The sequence below is a fragment of the Nycticebus coucang genome, chromosome 8 (genome assembly GCF_027406575.1).
Source record: "Nycticebus coucang isolate mNycCou1 chromosome 8, mNycCou1.pri, whole genome shotgun sequence".
NCBI classification, from domain to species: Eukaryota; Metazoa; Chordata; class Mammalia; order Primates; family Lorisidae; genus Nycticebus; species Nycticebus coucang.
In genome coordinates, this window is record NC_069787.1 from 127,630,973 (window position 1) to 127,649,623 (window position 18,651).

An 18,651-nucleotide genomic window follows, 5' to 3' on the forward strand; every position below is an offset into this window, starting at 1 on the left:
TTATCTTTAATCGATTGACTATATTTTCTGTAATTTCTAATAATTGATTTGTTTAATTTGTGATATTGTCATAGTAATTAGCAAAAAATCTTCTTTTGCAGAATGATTTTCATGTGACTTTTTTTTTTTTTTTTTTTTTAAAGATGGCCTGGATTTCTATTATTCCTCAAAACAGCATGCTCAGAAGATGGTAGAGTTCCTTCAGTGTACCGTTCCTTGTAGGTATGTTCTGAAGCTAAATGTGACTAAGTCTAAGGACGTAGGAATGGATATAGACCACATCTGTTCTCCAGCCTTAGGCATCTATGTCTTTCATGTTAAAATACTTAAAATTGTAACTTAAAATTGTAATAAGACTACTTACATAATCAGGAGCGTTTATTGGGTTAGCCCCTTTAAGGGATGTATTAGCCAAAGAGTATCTTCTTGGGGAGCTAGACCTAGCCCCATGATAGTAAGCTTGTGCTCCAAAGATGGGGAAATTTTCATAGGTGGAGTTTGTGAGTGAAGACTTGTAGCAGGCATTAATGTGGCTCTGATGATTGCTGCGTGTAGCAGATTGGTGTGAACCAAGGCCATGATTTGGAAGTTTTTGGTGGTTAAGGTAGAAAATAGGTAGGGTGTAGTTAGACTGGTGAAGGTGTTGAAATGTAAATGGCAGGAATGAGGCTTCATCACAGCGTGCATTAGGAAACTGTTTCAGACCTTGGACAGTGATGATTTGGTTTGTTGAAAATGTGTATTCCTGAGTCTATATGAATAAGAACTTTTGTCTTTTACTGTTAACTTTTTTCTTGATAGATACAAAGCCTCACAAAGATTGATCTCTCAGGATATCCATAGTAACACGTATAATTACAAAAGCACTTTCTCTGTGGAAATTGTTCCCATATGCAAGGTACTTTTATTTCATTTAATTAAGAATACAAGTGATTAATTGCCTTATGTGTAATTTGTAGCTCCTGGTTTTCTTCTGGGGTTAGTTAAAAATTTCGAATAACTTTCTTAAATGATTTGTGACATTCAGCTATGTTAAAAATATATTTAAAAAGTAATTATTGAGAATCTGTTTAGAAGAATATATACTAAGGATTATGTAGCTACAGGTCTCTACCATGTAGGAACTTACATGTTGATATTCAGTCACTAGTAAGGATAACTGCCATAATTTATTATATTACATCTCAAAATAACTGAGGTAAAGCCGTATCATTTTGAAGATGAGGAAATTGAAGTTTGGAGAGGTTAGACAACTTGCCAAAAGTAACATAAGCACAAAATGATGAAGCTATTATTTGTTAATTTACAGTATAGTACAGTATTAGGGATAAAATGGTAGCTTAAAATGGGACCAGCAGACTTTCTTTGTAAAGGGCCAGATGGTAAATACAGTAGAACCTCTGTCAGTTGACCACCCAAGTGACTGTAACAAACTGGTCAGCGTGTGGAGGTTGGACTAGGCCTACTACACTGATATATGTGATGCATGTCTCGTCTATGAAATTAGGTCAGCGTAAGGAGGTGGTCAGCATACGGTCAACTCTGGAGGTTCTGTATTTTCAGCTTTCAGGCCATTTAATCTCTTTTGCAACTACCGAGCTCTGCTGTTACACAAAAGCAGTGTGGATAATAAATATTGAAGTGAATGGCCAGGGCTGTATTCTGGCAGAACTTAATTTACATAAAAAGGCCATGGACCAGATTTGTCCTGAGGGTCCTATATTGATGACCTCTGGTTTAAAACAGTCAATTTGTTTCTGGCACAAAGCCAGAGAAATAGGAATTTAGGTGTGAGGGCATAGTAAGGTCTTGTGTATTAAATGCTTTGACTAATTGTGTAACCGGGGGACACAGCATGTAAAGAAATGTTTTCATTTGTTTTTGGAAACTCTTGAGTTGAAAATCAAGTACTAAACTAGGAGCTGTTATGCTCAGAGTGTCCCTTTAGTGGAGAAGCCTATGATTGTGAGTAGATACACCTTAAAATATAACTCACATCCTTTTTGTATTTTAATACAGTTTAAAAATAGATGATTTCATTGCTAGTTAGTATCTTCCAATATTCATAGAATATTGAAAAGACATATTGACTTTTTTAGCCATTAAATCTTTAATTATACACTGGTTCATGTAGCCATGTAAAAGAAACATGTTCCCTTGAAATTTGTTTTGTTTTTTTTGAGACAGTGCCTCAAGCTGTTACTCTGGGTAGACTGCTGTGGCATCACAGCTATAGCAACCTCCAACTCCTGGGCTTAAGCTATTCTCTTGCCTCAGCCTCCCAAGTAGCTGGGACTACAGGCGCCTGCCACAACACCCGGCTATTTTTTGGTTGTAGTTGTCATTACTCGGCAGGCCTAGGCTGGATTCGAACCCGCCAGTTCTGGTGTATGTGGCTGCTTGAGCTATAGGCGCTGAGCCTTGAAATTTGTTTCTTAAGGAGATTGAAAGAGATCATAAATGAATCATAAACATCTCCTGCTGATGTTTATAATGCTTTGCTTAGAGTGCATACTATATTTACATGTAGAGTGATAACCAAGAATTCACACTATAATAAAATTGAAATAAACTTTGTAATAGCTTGATGAATGGGCTCTAGTGATTTTAAAAGCATTTTTATTAACATAAATATTCCTGTCTGAAAAAAGTAGAGCTTATTTTCAGTTTCTTTAAGGTCTGATTCTTTCCTTAGGCCCTTTGCTGATACTTAGAATTAAAAATAACTTCTTCGTTGGGCAAGTGGGGTTGGATTGGGTTCACATTGATGAGTGTTTATTTAGGGTTTGCCTCACTCTAACTATTAGTCCTTACGTCTAGGATAATGTTGTCTGTCTGTCTCCAAAACTGGCACAAAGCTTGGGAAATATGAACCAGATTTGTGTGTGTATTCGAGTAACCAGTGCCATTCACCTCATTGATCCAAACACCCTACAAGGTAAGTTGTGGAGCTATTTGCTTGATAGTTTGGTTCTGTATGGCAAGCAATAATAATTTATATTCTTAATTTTATCAAGCATTCTCGATAATATTTTGAAAGTGTAGTTAAAATTTGGGCTATTGTTTAATACTTAAAAAGCACTGGAGGGCCAGGCATGGTGTCTCCTACCTGTGATCCTAGCACTCTGTGAGGCCAAGGCAGGAGGATCACTTGAGCTTAAGAGTTTGAGACCAGCCTGAGCAAGAGTGAGATCCAGTCTCTACTTAATAATAGACAAATTAGTTTCACATCATCGTGAGAGCCTATAATCCCAGCAACTCAGGAGGCTGAGGCAGGAGGATCACTTGAACCCAGGAGCTTGAGGTTGCTGTGAGCTAGGCTGATGCCAGGACACTCTAGGCAGGGCAACAGAGTGAGCCTCTGTCTCAAAAAAATCCCAAAAATAGCAACCAAAAAAAACAAAACACACTGGAATTACAGAGCTTTTGAAAAAATACCTTTGTGTATTTTACTTAAACAATTTTCTGTACTTTTATAAATTTACTAGTTTATTCCATTAATTTTTAGCAAAATGGATTTATCTACTTCACTTAATTTTTTGTGACTACTGAGTTCATTGCTAAATTTTGTTGTATAGCAGTTATCTAAAATTTTAGAACATTAGACTTGATGTGATCCAGTGGATTTTTTAGTTTGAATATGAATTTTAATTAATTTCATCATTATACATCATTTCAAAATATTTTCTTTATAAAATAAATTATTTTTAAAAAGATCACATCTTGATAGGTGTCTTAGTATTTGGCTGATCTCCTACTTCTTGGTCTTTTTCATCATTATTAATGTGATTTTTCTAATGTAATTCTTTATTTTGATATTTTTCAGAAAGTCATTCATTATCCTTTTAAGTTAGAATTCATTGGTGAAAGGCCTGGTTGCAGTATTAGGATGGACATTCTTTATCTGTCTGGTGGAACTAGGCTTTATTTCCCGTAAGCTGAGTAGCTGATTGTTAATGTTTTGAAAGTGAAATGCCAGGACATGGAACAACTGGAACTAATGGGATCTGATCTTAAATTTATTAATAAAAATTCTTGAGCACTGTGGCGTTCTTATAGCAGCTGTTTAAGATATATTTAACATCTAGTATTTCTCTTTTGCTTTGAGAAATTGGGGTTTGTTGATAGGAATAAATGTGACCCTAGAAAGTGGGTAGGTCCAGTAGTTCTGGGTGACCTGCTGGTATGTGTGAACTTCTTCCTACTGAACACATTTGAGGACTTGCAGAAATACGTGATTTCTCTTGTTCTGTAGTGTTCTGTGCTTATTCTTAGTTGCAGATATTGATGGGAACACGTTCTGGAGTCACCCTTTTAATAGTCTGTGCCATCCCAAACAGCTAGAGGAGTTTATTGTGATGGAGTGCAGCCCAGTCCAAGATCTGAAGCGCAGTGCGGGAGCTGGGATGGTATCAAAAAAGGTAAGCTATAGCCTGTTTGCTTTTTTCCCCCCCTCTAGCTTATTATTGTTTCAGTTCTTCCTTTTTAAAAAAAATTAAAAGGTGGAGTCCAAATAAAGCTAGTACCACATTAGATTAAAAATGCATTGTATGTTTTGCTTTTTTAAAACATGGTCATTGTGAAATCATCTGACTTACATTATCTGATAAGTTACTTTATTCTCATGTTGGAAAAAATATTAGAAAGGTTTACCCCATTATTATAAAAATAGATTTCCTTGTTTTATTTTTGTAGAGAAAGACCAAAGAACCAAGTAACCTTTTGGCTTTTTAGATACCAAATACTCAACATATAGCTCTAAAACAGAAACATTTTTCTGCCTAATGAGAGTGTAGTTATCAGACGTATGAACTTTCCAGTCTACGCCGTAATCCTGCTTACCCATGGAGGTGTGTTATGTTCTAGGACCCACAGTGCAAGCCTGAAACTGCAGAAGTGCTGAACTCTGTGTAAATGCTATGTTTTTTCCTATACATACATACCTATGATAAAGTTTAGTTTATAAATTAGGTAAAATAAGAGATTTAACAGCAACAAGTGATAATAAAACAAAATGCTATAATAGAAGTTATATAAATGTGATCTCTCTTTCAAGATACATAGTATCTTACTGTACTGAGCTCAGCTTTATTTGGACAGTGATGAACTGCGGGTAAATGAAACTATGGAAAAGTGAAATCATGGATGAGAGGAACTCTGGTATTTAGGTTTTCTCATTTGTCCCCAGAGTGTCGTATGCTTTGTTCAAACTGGTATCCAGTTGGAGAACACAGATTATTGTGACTATTGTACTTTTTTGGTCTTTTTCTTTTTCTTTTTTTTTTTTTTTTTTTGTCTTGTTCCCACATTCTTTAGACAACTAGGGCATTATTTATTTGGTGGAATACTCCACCTTTTGAATCTTATTTTATTGTTTCCTTGTGATATCATTTAACCTGCTTCTTAATTTCTTGTATTTCCAATAAACTGGAAAGTTGATCTAAAGGGTTGGTTAAATTTAGGTTAAATTATTTTTTTGCCAGAATATTTCAGTATGGTATCACATCAAGAGACAAGTAATACCTGTTAGAATAGTGATAGCAGATGCTTCCATTATAACATTGTGGGTTTTTTCCTCTTGTGGCCAGCAAGTGATCTGTGGTGTCATACTGTAATAACATGCCAATATTAAGTTCTTATTATCTCTTTTTTTCTGGCTTGAACATCTGTTGATAGTTCTTGCCCAAATAATTTTATTTAGGATTACAAAAGGGTGAATTTTCTATTTCTAGTCTGTGCTTATTACTGGTATTCTTTATTAAGGAAGAGCTTTTTGTTTTCAATTAGAGCTTCATGGTTTTCCTGACATGTTTTTCTGCATAAATTCTTAATTCTTCTCTTTTAGCACATATTTTCAGAGTTAAGAGTTGATCCGAGTCACTTCCAGCGGTGAAAATTAGTTTAGACTTGCTTTTGTATTGGGTGGTGTCTCTTTCCCTGTGATTATTGTTATTATGATCTCAGGAAGTATTATGTGTGTATTGTATTTCCTTTCTTTCCTTTTTTCTTTTCTTCTTTCCCTCCATCTTCTAAATCTTCATATTGCCTCAAATTTAGCCAGTGGGAGCCCTTCAGTATGGTTTCTCCATCCTTTAGATGTGACTTTGCTGGTCTTGGAGAGCATCCTTATTTCTGGCACAACAGCACTGATTTTCAGTGTTCTAAAAACACATCATGTATAGTTTTGAACTCATGTCTAAAATCAAGGATTTCTTCAAGGATATAAGCCTGGTTCCTTTTAGTGTGAAATAATATTTAGAGACCACTCCTCCAGAAAAAATCTGGATAGGATACTAAGGGTGTTCCTTTCCTTAGAGTTAATACTGCCTCTTGACACACAAAAATACTTGTGATAATTTGGGAAAGATCAATGGAAACGGAATGAAGATTACTTTCTGCATATTTAAAATAATATAGTTAAGAGCAAATTTTGAATTTATGATGTTGAATACCACATGACCTTAGAGATATAAAACCAGATTTACATTTTTTTGATTTTCAAAAAATAGCTAGACAGGTTTTAAGTCTCTTATAAATAGAAGCAATCTAATAGCTAGAAAATAAATGCTGTTAGAGAAAGTTTAGTCTCTTTGTAGGAATTTACTTTTTCTGTTCTTTCTAAAGCTGAGGCCTTTTGCTTCTTTTACTTCCTCTCTTCTTTTCTTCTCTATTTTGATGCGATTATTCTACCTGTAACACTTCGTATTTTGGTTTTGATCTCACTTTCCTGGATCTGTCCTGGTTAATACGAGGTGTTGGCATGTGCTACATTTCCTTCAGCTGGAACTTTGAAATGTCAGCTACGAGTGCTCATAAGTATTATGTGGGAAAGGGAATTAACTGTTTTCTAGTTTAAAAATTCAAATTTGGGTTGTTGTTTCTGCAACAAATAGTTCTTAAAAAAAATATATATATATACATATACATATATATAAAAATGTATATACATATATATACTTCAAACTAGTAGATAGTCAAAAAATTAATTTCATAAAGATTTGGCTTTTTTGGTGGTTTACTACTGGAATTTCCAGGCTATTATGTCTGAACTCTGGTGTCAAACAAGGGTTTGCTTGGAATATTTTACTGCTTTAAGATTTCCCTACCTTTGTTTCATTTTCTCAGATGGTATTGGCCCACCTTCCTGTCAAATTTCTTTTGACAATTCTACATATACCTACTTTTAGGGATATTATAGTTTTATAAAAGACTTGAATAAAATCTTAGCAAAAATCAATGATGTATTCTTAAGAATTTCTCGTGTGTCTTTTTCTATACTCATGATTTGGTAATTTGTTGATTTTGACAGTGTTTCAGAGATTTGGAGAATACAAACAATTTCCATCTTTGAGTTATGTTTACATTATTGAAAAGCACATTTTCTTTTCTTTCCGGTTAAGCACACCCTTGGGGAAGTCTGGGTACAGAAAACGTCTGAAATGAACACAGATAAACAGTATTTCTGTCGCACTCATTTGGGACATCTGCTGAATCCTGGAGACCTGGTGTTGGGGTTTGTATTATTTATAGTATTTTTTTTTTTTTTTTTGATAACCAGCAGAACTACCTAAATACTAACATTGTTAATTCCAAAAAGATTTAAGAGTACTTGAGAGCCTTACCACTCGTTTTTATTATTCATAACTAATTGAACTGTGGATTGGACAGAAGCTCATAGTTATTCCATTTTGGCCATCGTTCTTAGTCATTTTTCTAAGATTTTGATAATTGAACGCTGAAATTGTATGGATAGGTGCATATTTACAGCTTTTTTGAGGAGTAGGTAGTTTTTTTAATTGTATATATGGTTTTACTTTTAAGATAAAGTAGCCAATCCTAACACTTTGGGAGGAAACTCTTAGCCTCTTAGCAAAAGAGTTAGACTGTTTCATTAAAAAAAAAAAAGAAAAGGTAATGCAGCCATATATGCAAAGGATTTATAAAGGCTTAGCCCAGTTCTTTTTGAATCAGAGCTTATCAGTGTACCTTAAATCCTTAAACATTGTTTTTTGTTCTTACAATTTCACTTCCTTTTACTAGAGAATGAGGGGGGCAGTTTTGATTTGTTTTGTTACTTTAATAAACTAGATGGAACCATCCAACTGAATCCTCAAGTTAGGCTGATCCATGTCTGTTTTGCTTCTTTTACGAATATGTGGTAAAATGGACAATAACAAATAATACATGAATTCAAGAGATAAAAAGCCTTATTATCTTTACCAGGGTCTGCAGAAGCATGTTCACTGCATAAGAAGGCGCAGAACTTTTAAAGTGGGCAGCATATTAAATGTTTAATCTCAAGAAGGAATTTTAGTGATAGCCATAAATAAAAGTTACACACAGAGGGTTAAGTGGTCATTAAGTTTTCCATTGTCTGTTTCAGGTTTGATTTGGCCAATTGTAACTTAAATGATGAACATGTCAACAAAATGAACTCAGATAGAATTCCAGATGTGGTAAGGCTTTAGATTTTTCCTTCTTTTCCTGTGTGAAAGAGGATTGATGTAACTCATGGGTAAAGTGCATGAGTCATACTCTAGAAAGTAACAAATCAGTTTGGAGGTTTCTTGAAACCGTGGGAAGGTATAATAGCACAAGTCTTACAATGCATTTTTCTTTGGGGAGGGGGGTAAATTCAAGATTTATTGAGTTTTTTTGGTTGCTCTTATGTCAAATTTCCTTCATTGTCCAAATATTTGGTACTATCTGTAGAGCAAAATTAAATTTACAACTAAAAATGATTACCTTTAGAATTTATTTAAGTTCATTCTTTGGAGGCTCAGCTTATTTCATGTATATTGTTCAGTTAAGAAGTTATTTAGAGTTAAGACCATTATTCAAAGTTAGAAATCTTTGTGGTATCAAATCTTGGAGAAAGACTATTTACTTTGAAAAATCTGTTAGTCTAACATGACAAGTTTAAGAATTAGGAGCAATGGTGAATGAAATCAGTGTGGGAAATTATTTTCTAATTCCTTAATCTTTTAGCATAAACATTGATTATGTAGCTGTGGATAAAATAAAGTCATGATTAAAGAAGAAATCCCATTTGCCCTACCCCTACCAATTGAGCTTTTATTAATTTATAAATTAAGAAATGGAAGTATGGTTACGTTTAGATCAAAATAGGTATTTTTACAAGGTCCTTAGAAGGGATTGTGACAATGTTACATTTTGTGTTTTGTAAAATTATTTTCGTTTATTCATTCAACAAATTATTAAATAGTGTTCTGAGATATATTGTTGTGAAAGTTATGTATAGTCCTGTAAATGCTTTTTAGTGGGGCTAAAAGAGAAAAAATCTCAGCCTGTGATGTTCAGAGTGATTTATATGTGTGAATGGTAGCTGCCGTGTGAAGTTTAGTTACAAAAACAGCCTGAAATTTTTAGTATTTTAAAAAACTCTAATATTCAGTAAGTGGAAATTTTTAATTAGTTATTTTAATAATTATACAAATAATGCTCAAAATGCATTTTTGTAAAAAGTTAAATACGTGGAGAAAAATTTTCAAAGCTCGCTTGACACTGACTCTGTGTCCCTGCTCCTTTCCCCTGAGGTGACTTCCCTGGCATTTCCATAACCTTTCACTTTTAACTTCATTGGGGTTTTGTGGTGTAGCTGTGCAGTTCCCATTTTTTATAGCTGTGCAAATGTTTTTCCTGCAGGTGTTAATCAAGAAGAGCTATGACCGAGGTAAACGTCAGCGTCGTAGAAACTGGAAGCTGAAAGAGCTCGCGCGCGAGAGAGACAACGCGGACACGGACGATGAGAGGTCGCGCTTGTCTTTCAAGTTACTTTACCTCACACTTTACCTCCTTTGTCACTTTGTCACTTGTGTTGTAAACAAACAGGCATCACTTAGTTGGTCCTGGCACTCCGTATTACTTGTGGTGCCTATCAAGGTACTGGTGGAATGGTATGAAAGGATGTCATGACGTTTAACACAGAATTGGGAATAAATTCCTGGGTTATGACCTGAGAAGAGTGGTGTTGATGTAAACAGTTCAGTTGGAAAGTTAAAATACAGTCGTCCGTTGCTTAACAACAGGGCTACGAGGTCAGGGATGCATCAGTAGGTGGCTTTGTTACGGTGTGAACGTCGTGGAGTGTACTTCAGCATCTGCAAGCCCAGGCAGTAGATCCCTCTGCACACTGAGGCTGTAGGGTGGGGTCCATTGCTTCTGGGCTATCAACCTGGACAGCAGGTTACTGTACCGGGTACCGGAGCAGTTGTAACACAGTGGCAAGTATTTGTATATCTAACCATAGGAAAGTTGCAGTAAAAATACCTGTTGCAATCTTACGGGATCATTGTCATGTGCAGTCCATGAGTGTCTGGAATGTAGTTATGCAGCACGAGACTATATAATAGCTAATTTCATTATGGACATCGCAAGTAGAAATGGAGTGCTTATAACTTGAAATAGAAAGAAAATAGCTCATTGACATCAAATATGTTATTTTTCAAACAATTTAAGCAGTAATGAAGAGAATGTATTCTAAAAAGGTTTATTGGATGGTTCTAAAAGTGATCTTAATGATGGGTGAAAACACCAATGTCTAAAAACAATTTGAGTTTATATAAAACTTTTTCCTATGTACTCAATCTTGATATGAGGACAATTAATGACAATTAAGGTTATGGGGGGGGGAAGCAGAAAGAGGGATGGAGGGAGGAAGGTGGGGCCTTAGTGTGTGTCACACTTTATGGGGGCAAGACATGATTGCAAGAGGGACTTTACCTAACAATTGCAATCAGTGTAACTGGCTTATTGTACCCTCAATGAATCCCCAACAATAAAAAAAAAAAAAACTTTTTAATGAAATGAGTTACAAATAGTATTTCTAATATACATTTTCATGAAATAATTTAAAATAAACATAAGTATATAATGTAAGTACATATTTGACTTTTTTATCTGTGGTCTGAAAAGTATATATTTTAGTTTGACCGTAAGACTTCTTTAGAGGAGGGGAAAAGTGGGTTGGGCGTCTTTTCATTATTTTATATTTAGCATCATCTTATATTTAGCTATTTTTTATGATGTAATGTTGAAAGAAAAGATTTTTTAAAACTTAATGAATATTTTTGTTTGATCTTCACATACAGTGTTTTAAGATTTTTATACTTAGAACACATTTATCTGATTGTGTGGAAAATGACTTCATGCTTTCTTGGTGAAGATGACATGTTTAAATGTTCTTTACTGTATAGGCAATACCAGGATTTCCTCGAAGATCTTGAAGAAGATGAGGCAATTAGAAAGAATGTCAACATTTATAGAGGTTGGTGTTTTAGAATTGTTTAAGTCGTATGTTTTGTATATAAATATAGTACTTATTATGAGTATTTTGGTATCTTAAACATTGATTTCCATAGATGATTTTATATTTTAAACTACCTTAAAGTTTAACCTTAGTTAAACCTTAGTTAAACTTTAAAAAAAAAATATTTGCAGAACAGTGAAACTTATTTTTAGCTATGCTACGTTTGATATCATGTGTATCGTACTTGGATCTCTGAAGTTGTTCATCCCTATACTGGTAGAAATTTATTTATACAATTAGGCTGCTCATTCACTCAGTGAATATGATTTGAATTCCTGCTGTAGATAAGATACAAGAGCTTCTAGAACAACATAGTTAAATAACACTAAAGGTAGTGGGGTCTGGTATTTGTATATTTTCAAATATACATATACTTTGTATACATACAAATATTTTGTATTTTATTTGAAATCCTTTCTATATTTTTCTTAGATTCAACCATCCCTGTGGAAAGTGACACAGATGATGAGGGAGCACCTCGAGTTAGTCTGGCTGAGATGCTTGAAGACCTGCACATTTCCCAGGATGCCACTGGTGAAGCAGGTGCCGCAATGATGACATGAGATGGAGTTGCAGGCTCCACGTCTGAGGGGTCAGAAGCTGGACTGAGCAGCACTCCTGGGTCTCTTCCATCTGTGCCTCCATATTGTGAGAGGAGAAATTTAGTTTTAAACCTGAATAAATAATGACTATTTTGGTGGCTCACTCAAAACACTGAAAAAGATTGGTGGGTTTGAACTTTTAGATAGTAAAAGATTATGGAGATTATAATTATTACTGACATTTAGGCCATTTTACATACGGAATTTTATCACTGTGCTTTTTTTTTATACGAGGCTCTGTAGTATTTTCACATACTATAGTGCTGGATATAAAAGCTCAAAGTTGGGATTCCTTAGATGTTAACTAAATCTTTATTCATAAGTCAAGTTTTTAACATTCTGTTTACATTAATTGCTTTAGTAGAAGAGCATATGAGTAATCATTTTTAATATTAACTTGCTAGGCACTTTCATTTACTTTAGATCATTTTTATGGCCTTGGGGTAGTTGGGGTTCAGCTGGTCACTGGACTTTCATGAAGAAAGTTAATCTTTATTTCTTCATAAAATTAACATCTTCAAAAGCTATTAAACTGAGGGCTATCCTCATTTTTATGATAGCAGAAAGAAATATATTTAAATATTTATGGATTTGAAGCAAATACCATAGACCAGTTATTTAAAGGTTAAGGAACAGTTTGTTCTTGCCTGTACCTTTAGGTTATCTTAAACTTTGATGCATTAAGCTTAAGTCAATAGCTGCTTAATAAAAATGTCTTCCTATCATGTTAAAGATTTTACTTTTAAAATTCTGATTTACAAATGGAGGAGGAAGGAATTTTCTCTCTGTAAATTTCTACATTGAGCACATCTCCATGAAAAGGTTAGGTTACCGCATGAAGATGAGGAAATAATAAATATGGTGTACATCCTTATAAAACCATGGATCAGATTTGAATGAAGAATGCCTTCTACATTCTTGAAAAAAAAAAAGTCTCAGAAGACTTTAAATATTAAGATGCTGTTTTTATAAGGAAGAGCAAACTTACTAAGTGTGCCAGGACTAAGAGCTAATTCATTCATTCCGCGTATACCACTACATAAAGAGCTTGAGGCTGGGCACACTGTGGTTGGCACCTGTAATCCCAGCACTTTGGGAGGATCATTCAAGGCCAGGAGTTTGAGACCAGCCTGAGCAACACAGCAAGACCCTTTGTTTATGAAAAATAAAAAAATTAGCCCAGTGGGATTGCGTATACCTGTATTCCTAGCTACTCAGAAGACTGAGCCAGGAGGATTGCTTGAATCTGAGGGTTTGAGGTTGCAGCCCCTGCACTCTGTCTGGCCTGGGCAGCAGAGTGAGATCCTGTCTCTGAAAGAAAAAAGAAAACAAAAGCCAAAAAACAAACAAAACATTGAGCAAGTGCTGCTGCCTGGGGCATTTCTTTTGTTAAGATTAGATTCCCCAGTTTTCAAATTACAAGTAAAGGCCACTTTCCATAGCGCCTTCCGTCCTGCCCGGTGGTGGTCTAGTAGGGATGGTTCTTCTAGCTCTTCAGAGATGAGCATGGGCACAGGCGGTTCTCACTTCTGATCTGTGTTTACCTCTATTATGTCAAGATTTTAAAAAGCACAAAAATAAAAACATTGTTGCTCCTCCTTTTTTTCGTTCTTGCAGTGGTTACATCAGTGTCATATATATAAAAGAGGGTATCTCATTCAGTTTTTCAAAGTGGAATTATGTTACTTAAGTACTTAACATGATTTTCCCACGAAAAATATAGTTTTCCAGTAACTTTATTTAATCAGTCTTACTCCTTTTGATGGTGTATCTTTATGAGTATTAAAACCTGTTGTTAAGGGTGGCACCTGTGGCTCAAAGGAGTAGGGTGCTGGCCCCTTATACTGGAGGTGGCGGGTTCAAACCCAGCCCCTGCCAAAAGCTGCAAAAAAAAAACCCCAAAACAAACAAACAAAAAAACTGTTGTTAAAAAAAGGCTGTGCCAAGGTGACAGAAAATATAGCTGAGTGAAAAGCTGTCATCCAGGAGTTACCTGGAGTTGAAACAGCCTTGATAAATTTACCATTTCCCAGTTTGGTTCCCATAGTAAAGAGGCTCGTGGTCCCACAGTGCTCTCTGATGTCTGAGAGTTGACGTGGGCTGAGAAGGCTGCTATCATGTGCACAAGAAGCTTATTTGTCACTGATTTAGAAATATGACTTACAAATCAGTATGATCATTGTTTGAAGGTGCTGTTCTTTAATTAAAAGTCACTGATGAGCAAGGAAGGAGTTGAAGCAGAGAATTGCTTGTGCAGTTGAGATGTTTAACAGTGTCAGGCTTACCTCCCCACCACAGCGGAACCCAGAAACTCCAGGCTGTGTGACAGGACAACACACCTCCCTGGTCAGTACTAGAGTTTCTCCCTAGGCTTTTTTTTTTTTTTAATTTTTCCTACAGATAAGGTCTTGCTCTGTCACCCAAGCTGGAGTGCATTGGCTTGGTCATAGCTCATTAGCAGCTTCAGACTCCTGGTTTCAAGTAGTCTTCCCACCTTGGCCTCTCAAAAGTGGTAAGTGCACAGGCGTCACCACTGTACCTGGCCAGGACCCTTAATTTTAGTGAATGTGTTCATGTTGAGTCAATCTTTAGGTAACTTAGTATGTTTTTTCTTTTCTTTTTGAGACAGAGTCTCAAGCTGTCGCCCTCGGTAGAGTGCTGTGGTGTCACAACTCACAGCAACCTCAAACTTTTGGGCTTAGGCGATTCTCTTGCCTCAGCCTCCCGAGTAGGAGGGACTACAGGCATCCACCACAGTGCCTGGCTGTTTTTTTTTTGTTGCAGTTGTCATTGTTGTTTTAGCAGGCCAGGCCTGGGTTCGCACCTGCCAGCCTCAGTGTATGTGGCTGGTGCCCTACCCACTGAGGTATGGTATGCTATGCCACCTTGGTATGTTATTTTTAGCTTATTTAGTTTATTTCTAAATAACAAGGGACATTTACTTTTTAAGACAATTTATTTTCAATTTTGCCATAATTTCAGAGTTATAAAAAGGTTGCAAGATTTCCTGGATACCTTTTACCCAGATTTTCCCAGATTGCCAAATGTAAACATTTTCTCTCATTTGTTTTATTTACCCCTCATTAAATATTTTTTTCTAACTCATTTAAAGAGTAAAGTACAGATGTGATCCTTCTATACTCTAAATATTTCAGTGTTTCCCCACCATCCAAGAAGGAATTCTCTCTAATCATAGTTCAGGGATCAAAATCAGAAGTTTACCATTGACACAAAACTGTTATCTGACGGATCAGACTATATTGTGAGTTTGTCAGTTACTCCAGTAAAGTCCTACAGAAGAACGCGTCTCAGGGCTTGCTGTGCTGTGTGTTCTCACTCCTCCTCGGTCTTCCTCAGTCCAGACGGTTCCTGAGTGTAAGTTTTATGTGCTTGACTTTTTTCTTCTTTTTTTTAATTCCTCAGACTGGGGGTGTAATTGAATTTTATAGAATTGACGTCAGTTTGGGTTTGACGTTTTCTTGTGATTAAGTTTTGTCCTTTTGGCAGGAGCACCTTGGGAGTGACGTCAGATTCTTAGTGCGCTGCATCGGGAGGCAGGAGCTGTTGATGAGTGGGTGTTCCAAACTTCTCTGGGTTAGTGGTTGGTTGGTTGTAAGGTAGAGATTTTCCTATTTCTTTTTCTTTTTTTTTTTTTTTTTTGAGACAGAGTTTCACTATGTGGCCTTGGGTAGAGTGCTATGGCATCATAGCTCACAGCAACCTCAAACTCTTGGGCTTAAGCGATTCTCTTGCCTCAGCCTCCCCAGTAGCTAGGACTACAGGCGCCCGCCACACCTGGCTGTTTTTTGTTGCAGCTGTCATTGTTTAGCAGGCCCGGGTGGCTTGAACCCACCAGCTTCGGTGTATGTGGCTGGCGCCCTAACCGTAGAGTAAGGGTGCCGAGCTGAGATTTTCCTTTTTCGTGTATCTGCTTATTCGTTTGTTTTTTATACCAATGTGGACTTCTGTATTTTTAACTCAGTAGGATTTAATCCTTTATGATTGTTATTTTCACTGACTTTTTGAAAAATCATTTTCAACTTATAGAGTGGTATTTACTCTTTGATTTACAGGTCTTTAAATTTTAACGCACAGATACCTAATCATCACAATTAAAATACAGAACAAATCTATCATAACCTCCCCCAAAAAACCAACCTTTGTCCTTTTTCCCCTAAACTCTTCTTCTGTCCCTAACTTCTGTCAACTCCTGATCTGTTCTCTGACTTTTATAGCTTGCTTTTGCCAAAATGTCATGTAAGTGAAATCATACAGCACCTTGCCGATTAGGTCTTATTTTCTTAGCATGGTACACTTAAGGTTCATAAAAGCTGTTTGTTATATTCTGTACATTGAGAGTTTGTTCCATTGTATAGTGTACCCAGTTCATCCATTCCTCTGTTGAGGCACATTTGAGTGAAACTGCTATGAACATTTCTGTACTAGGTTTACTTGCGTAAGTAACTTGAGATGGGATCGTTGGATCCTGTAGTAAGTAAATCCTATGTTTAATTTACTTTTTTGTTTGTTTGTTTTTTAATTTCAGATTATTACGAGGGTACAGACAGTTAGGTTACAACGTTGGCATTTGTCCGGTGCGGCCCCTGCTGTAGTTGTGGCCCTCGCCGGAGGTAGGCCCTGTACCCTGCCTGCTTTGTGCCATCAGGTGGGAGCACAGTCCTCCCCTCCCCGCTTCCTCCCGGACAGACTGGTTTCCTAAGTGGCTTGTGCCTTTGTGCTTTCCCCCCAGTGGTGGGGGTTTCAGTCACTCTGCCACCTTGTTATTGGCTGGTGGTATCAGTTGCTTTTTAAAAAGCGTGCCAACAGGTGGATCGTGGTGTCAATTGTGTGTTAATCTGCGCTCCTCTAGTGGCTGACAACCATGCTGAGCATCTTTTCACGTTCTTATTTATCCATATGTCTTTTTTGGTAAAATAGCTGTTCAGATCTTTCTTTCATCTGTTTTTAACATTTGAGTTGTGTCTTAGCTTGGGCAGCCGTGACAGAGTACATAGACTGGCTGGCTTAAACAACAGAAACTTAGGTTTTGAAGTTCTGGAGGCTGGGAGGCCTGAGATCAGGGAGCCCACGGCCAGGTTGTGGTGAAAGCCTTTTGTGGTTTGCACACAGAGCTGGCTGCTATGTCTTACCCTTCAGAAGAGTACTGACCGCATTGTGAGGGCTGCACCTTCCCAACCTAATCACCTATAAAGTCTCTACTCCTTAATGCCATCCAGTGGGGGTTAGGGATTCAACACGGTTTCAACATTAATGAACAAACACTCATCTTTCACAGGTGGGTTGCTTTCTTAGTGGGTTACTTGTTTCTTTTAATGTTTGTGTTTTTCCAGAGACAGCAGTTGGTGCTCCTTCAAGCTGGGTCCTTGCTCTGTGCTTTTGATAAGAGCTTCTTTATTAATACCCAAAATAAATTAACTGGGAAAAATTAAGGGTCTATATAGCTTCTGAGATGGCATGTTTTAGTTTTTGTGGTTATTCAAACATTTCTGCAATCGCACGTAGGCTCTCTGACTTTATTTGGCATTTCCGTGTCAGGCATTGCTCTGAATGCTCAGTGTTTTTAACTCATTGAATCCTCAAAACTACTGTAGGAGCTAAGTACCGTAATTAACCCATTGTGTGAACTGAGCCATGGAGAGTTAAAAAATACTGGCCCAGAGTCCATGACTGGTCAGTCAGAGTGCCATATTCAAACTCTAAAGGAGCCTCGGAGCCCACTGTAAACCACTGTCGTGCTCTGCAAGCCTGCTCAGACCGAAGGACCCAGTGACGCCGCGACGTCATTTTGGGCTTTTTGGGCTTTCATCTTCCATTTTTAGAAAACTGGAAGTTCCTAGTTTCTTTTTTTTTTTTTTTTTTTTGTGGTTTTTTGGCCAGGGCTGGGTTTGAACCCGCCACCTCCGGCATATGGGACCGGCACCCTACTCCTTGAGCCACAGGCGCCGCCTGGAAGTTCCTAGTTTCATTTCTTAGTAAACCACACCCCTCCCTATCTCCTGGAGTGCAACGGTCCCCCGGCCGTTAAGATTGGTGGGACCCAGTCAGCTTTAAACTCTAGTATAGGCATAAGAAATAACCAATCCAGGGGCCACACTTTGTTTCCCACACCCCTCACCCCATATCCACCTCATAAAAACCCTCGCGTGCCATGAGCTTGGGGCTGCCTGTCCCAGCTGCGTCTGGGGGTGCCGACAGCCCAGGCTGGAGCTTGAATAAATGCCCTCGTGTGATTGCATCGGTGTATGGCTCTCTTGTGTGGTCATTGGGAACCCCGATTCTCAGTGTAACAAGACAAACCACGGCCTCCAGGACCCTCACACCTGCTCAGGCACAGTGCACAGCGTCCAGGACCTGCACACCTGCTGAGTCAAACCATGGCCTCCAGGACCCACATGGTGCCGCCACCTTCACATCCTCCCATGTTAACAAGATCTGCATTTGATCTTGTTCAGGATGCTGACGTAACGTGACCCTTGTTCAGACTTTGCATGCCCTCTGCTTGCCACTTACTTTACTTCATGATGGGCCAATATACTTAAGAACAGGGTGTCTTAGTCACGTCATCTCTGACTTAATCATGAAATGGTTTTGTAAAAAAAAAGAAACAAGATGTCAGGGTTATTCCTTTTCAGCTTATCAACTCTGTCACATGTTGGAGTAACTGGATCAGTGGAGTAGTGAGCCTGATGAAGGCGTGAC

General features: G+C 37.2%; 1 protein-coding gene across 1 annotated transcript in view; it reads left to right on the plus strand.

Annotated features, from left to right (window-relative positions):
- NMD3 (NMD3 ribosome export adaptor) overlaps nt 1–17,785 on the plus strand; it is a 34,701-nt gene extending 16,916 nt beyond the window's left edge. Inside the window, exons 8-16 of the mRNA XM_053599553.1 lie at nt 144–222; nt 802–898; nt 2,821–2,938; nt 4,276–4,421; nt 7,401–7,513; nt 8,384–8,456; nt 9,667–9,773; nt 11,217–11,287; nt 11,762–17,785. Of these exons, the coding sequence (XP_053455528.1) occupies nt 144–222; nt 802–898; nt 2,821–2,938; nt 4,276–4,421; nt 7,401–7,513; nt 8,384–8,456; nt 9,667–9,773; nt 11,217–11,287; nt 11,762–11,892 (935 nt within the window). The 3' untranslated portion in view covers nt 11,893–17,785. The remainder of the gene's footprint in view (nt 1–143; nt 223–801; nt 899–2,820; nt 2,939–4,275; nt 4,422–7,400; nt 7,514–8,383; nt 8,457–9,666; nt 9,774–11,216; nt 11,288–11,761) is intronic.
- Nucleotides 17,786–18,651: the final 866 nt, after the last annotated feature.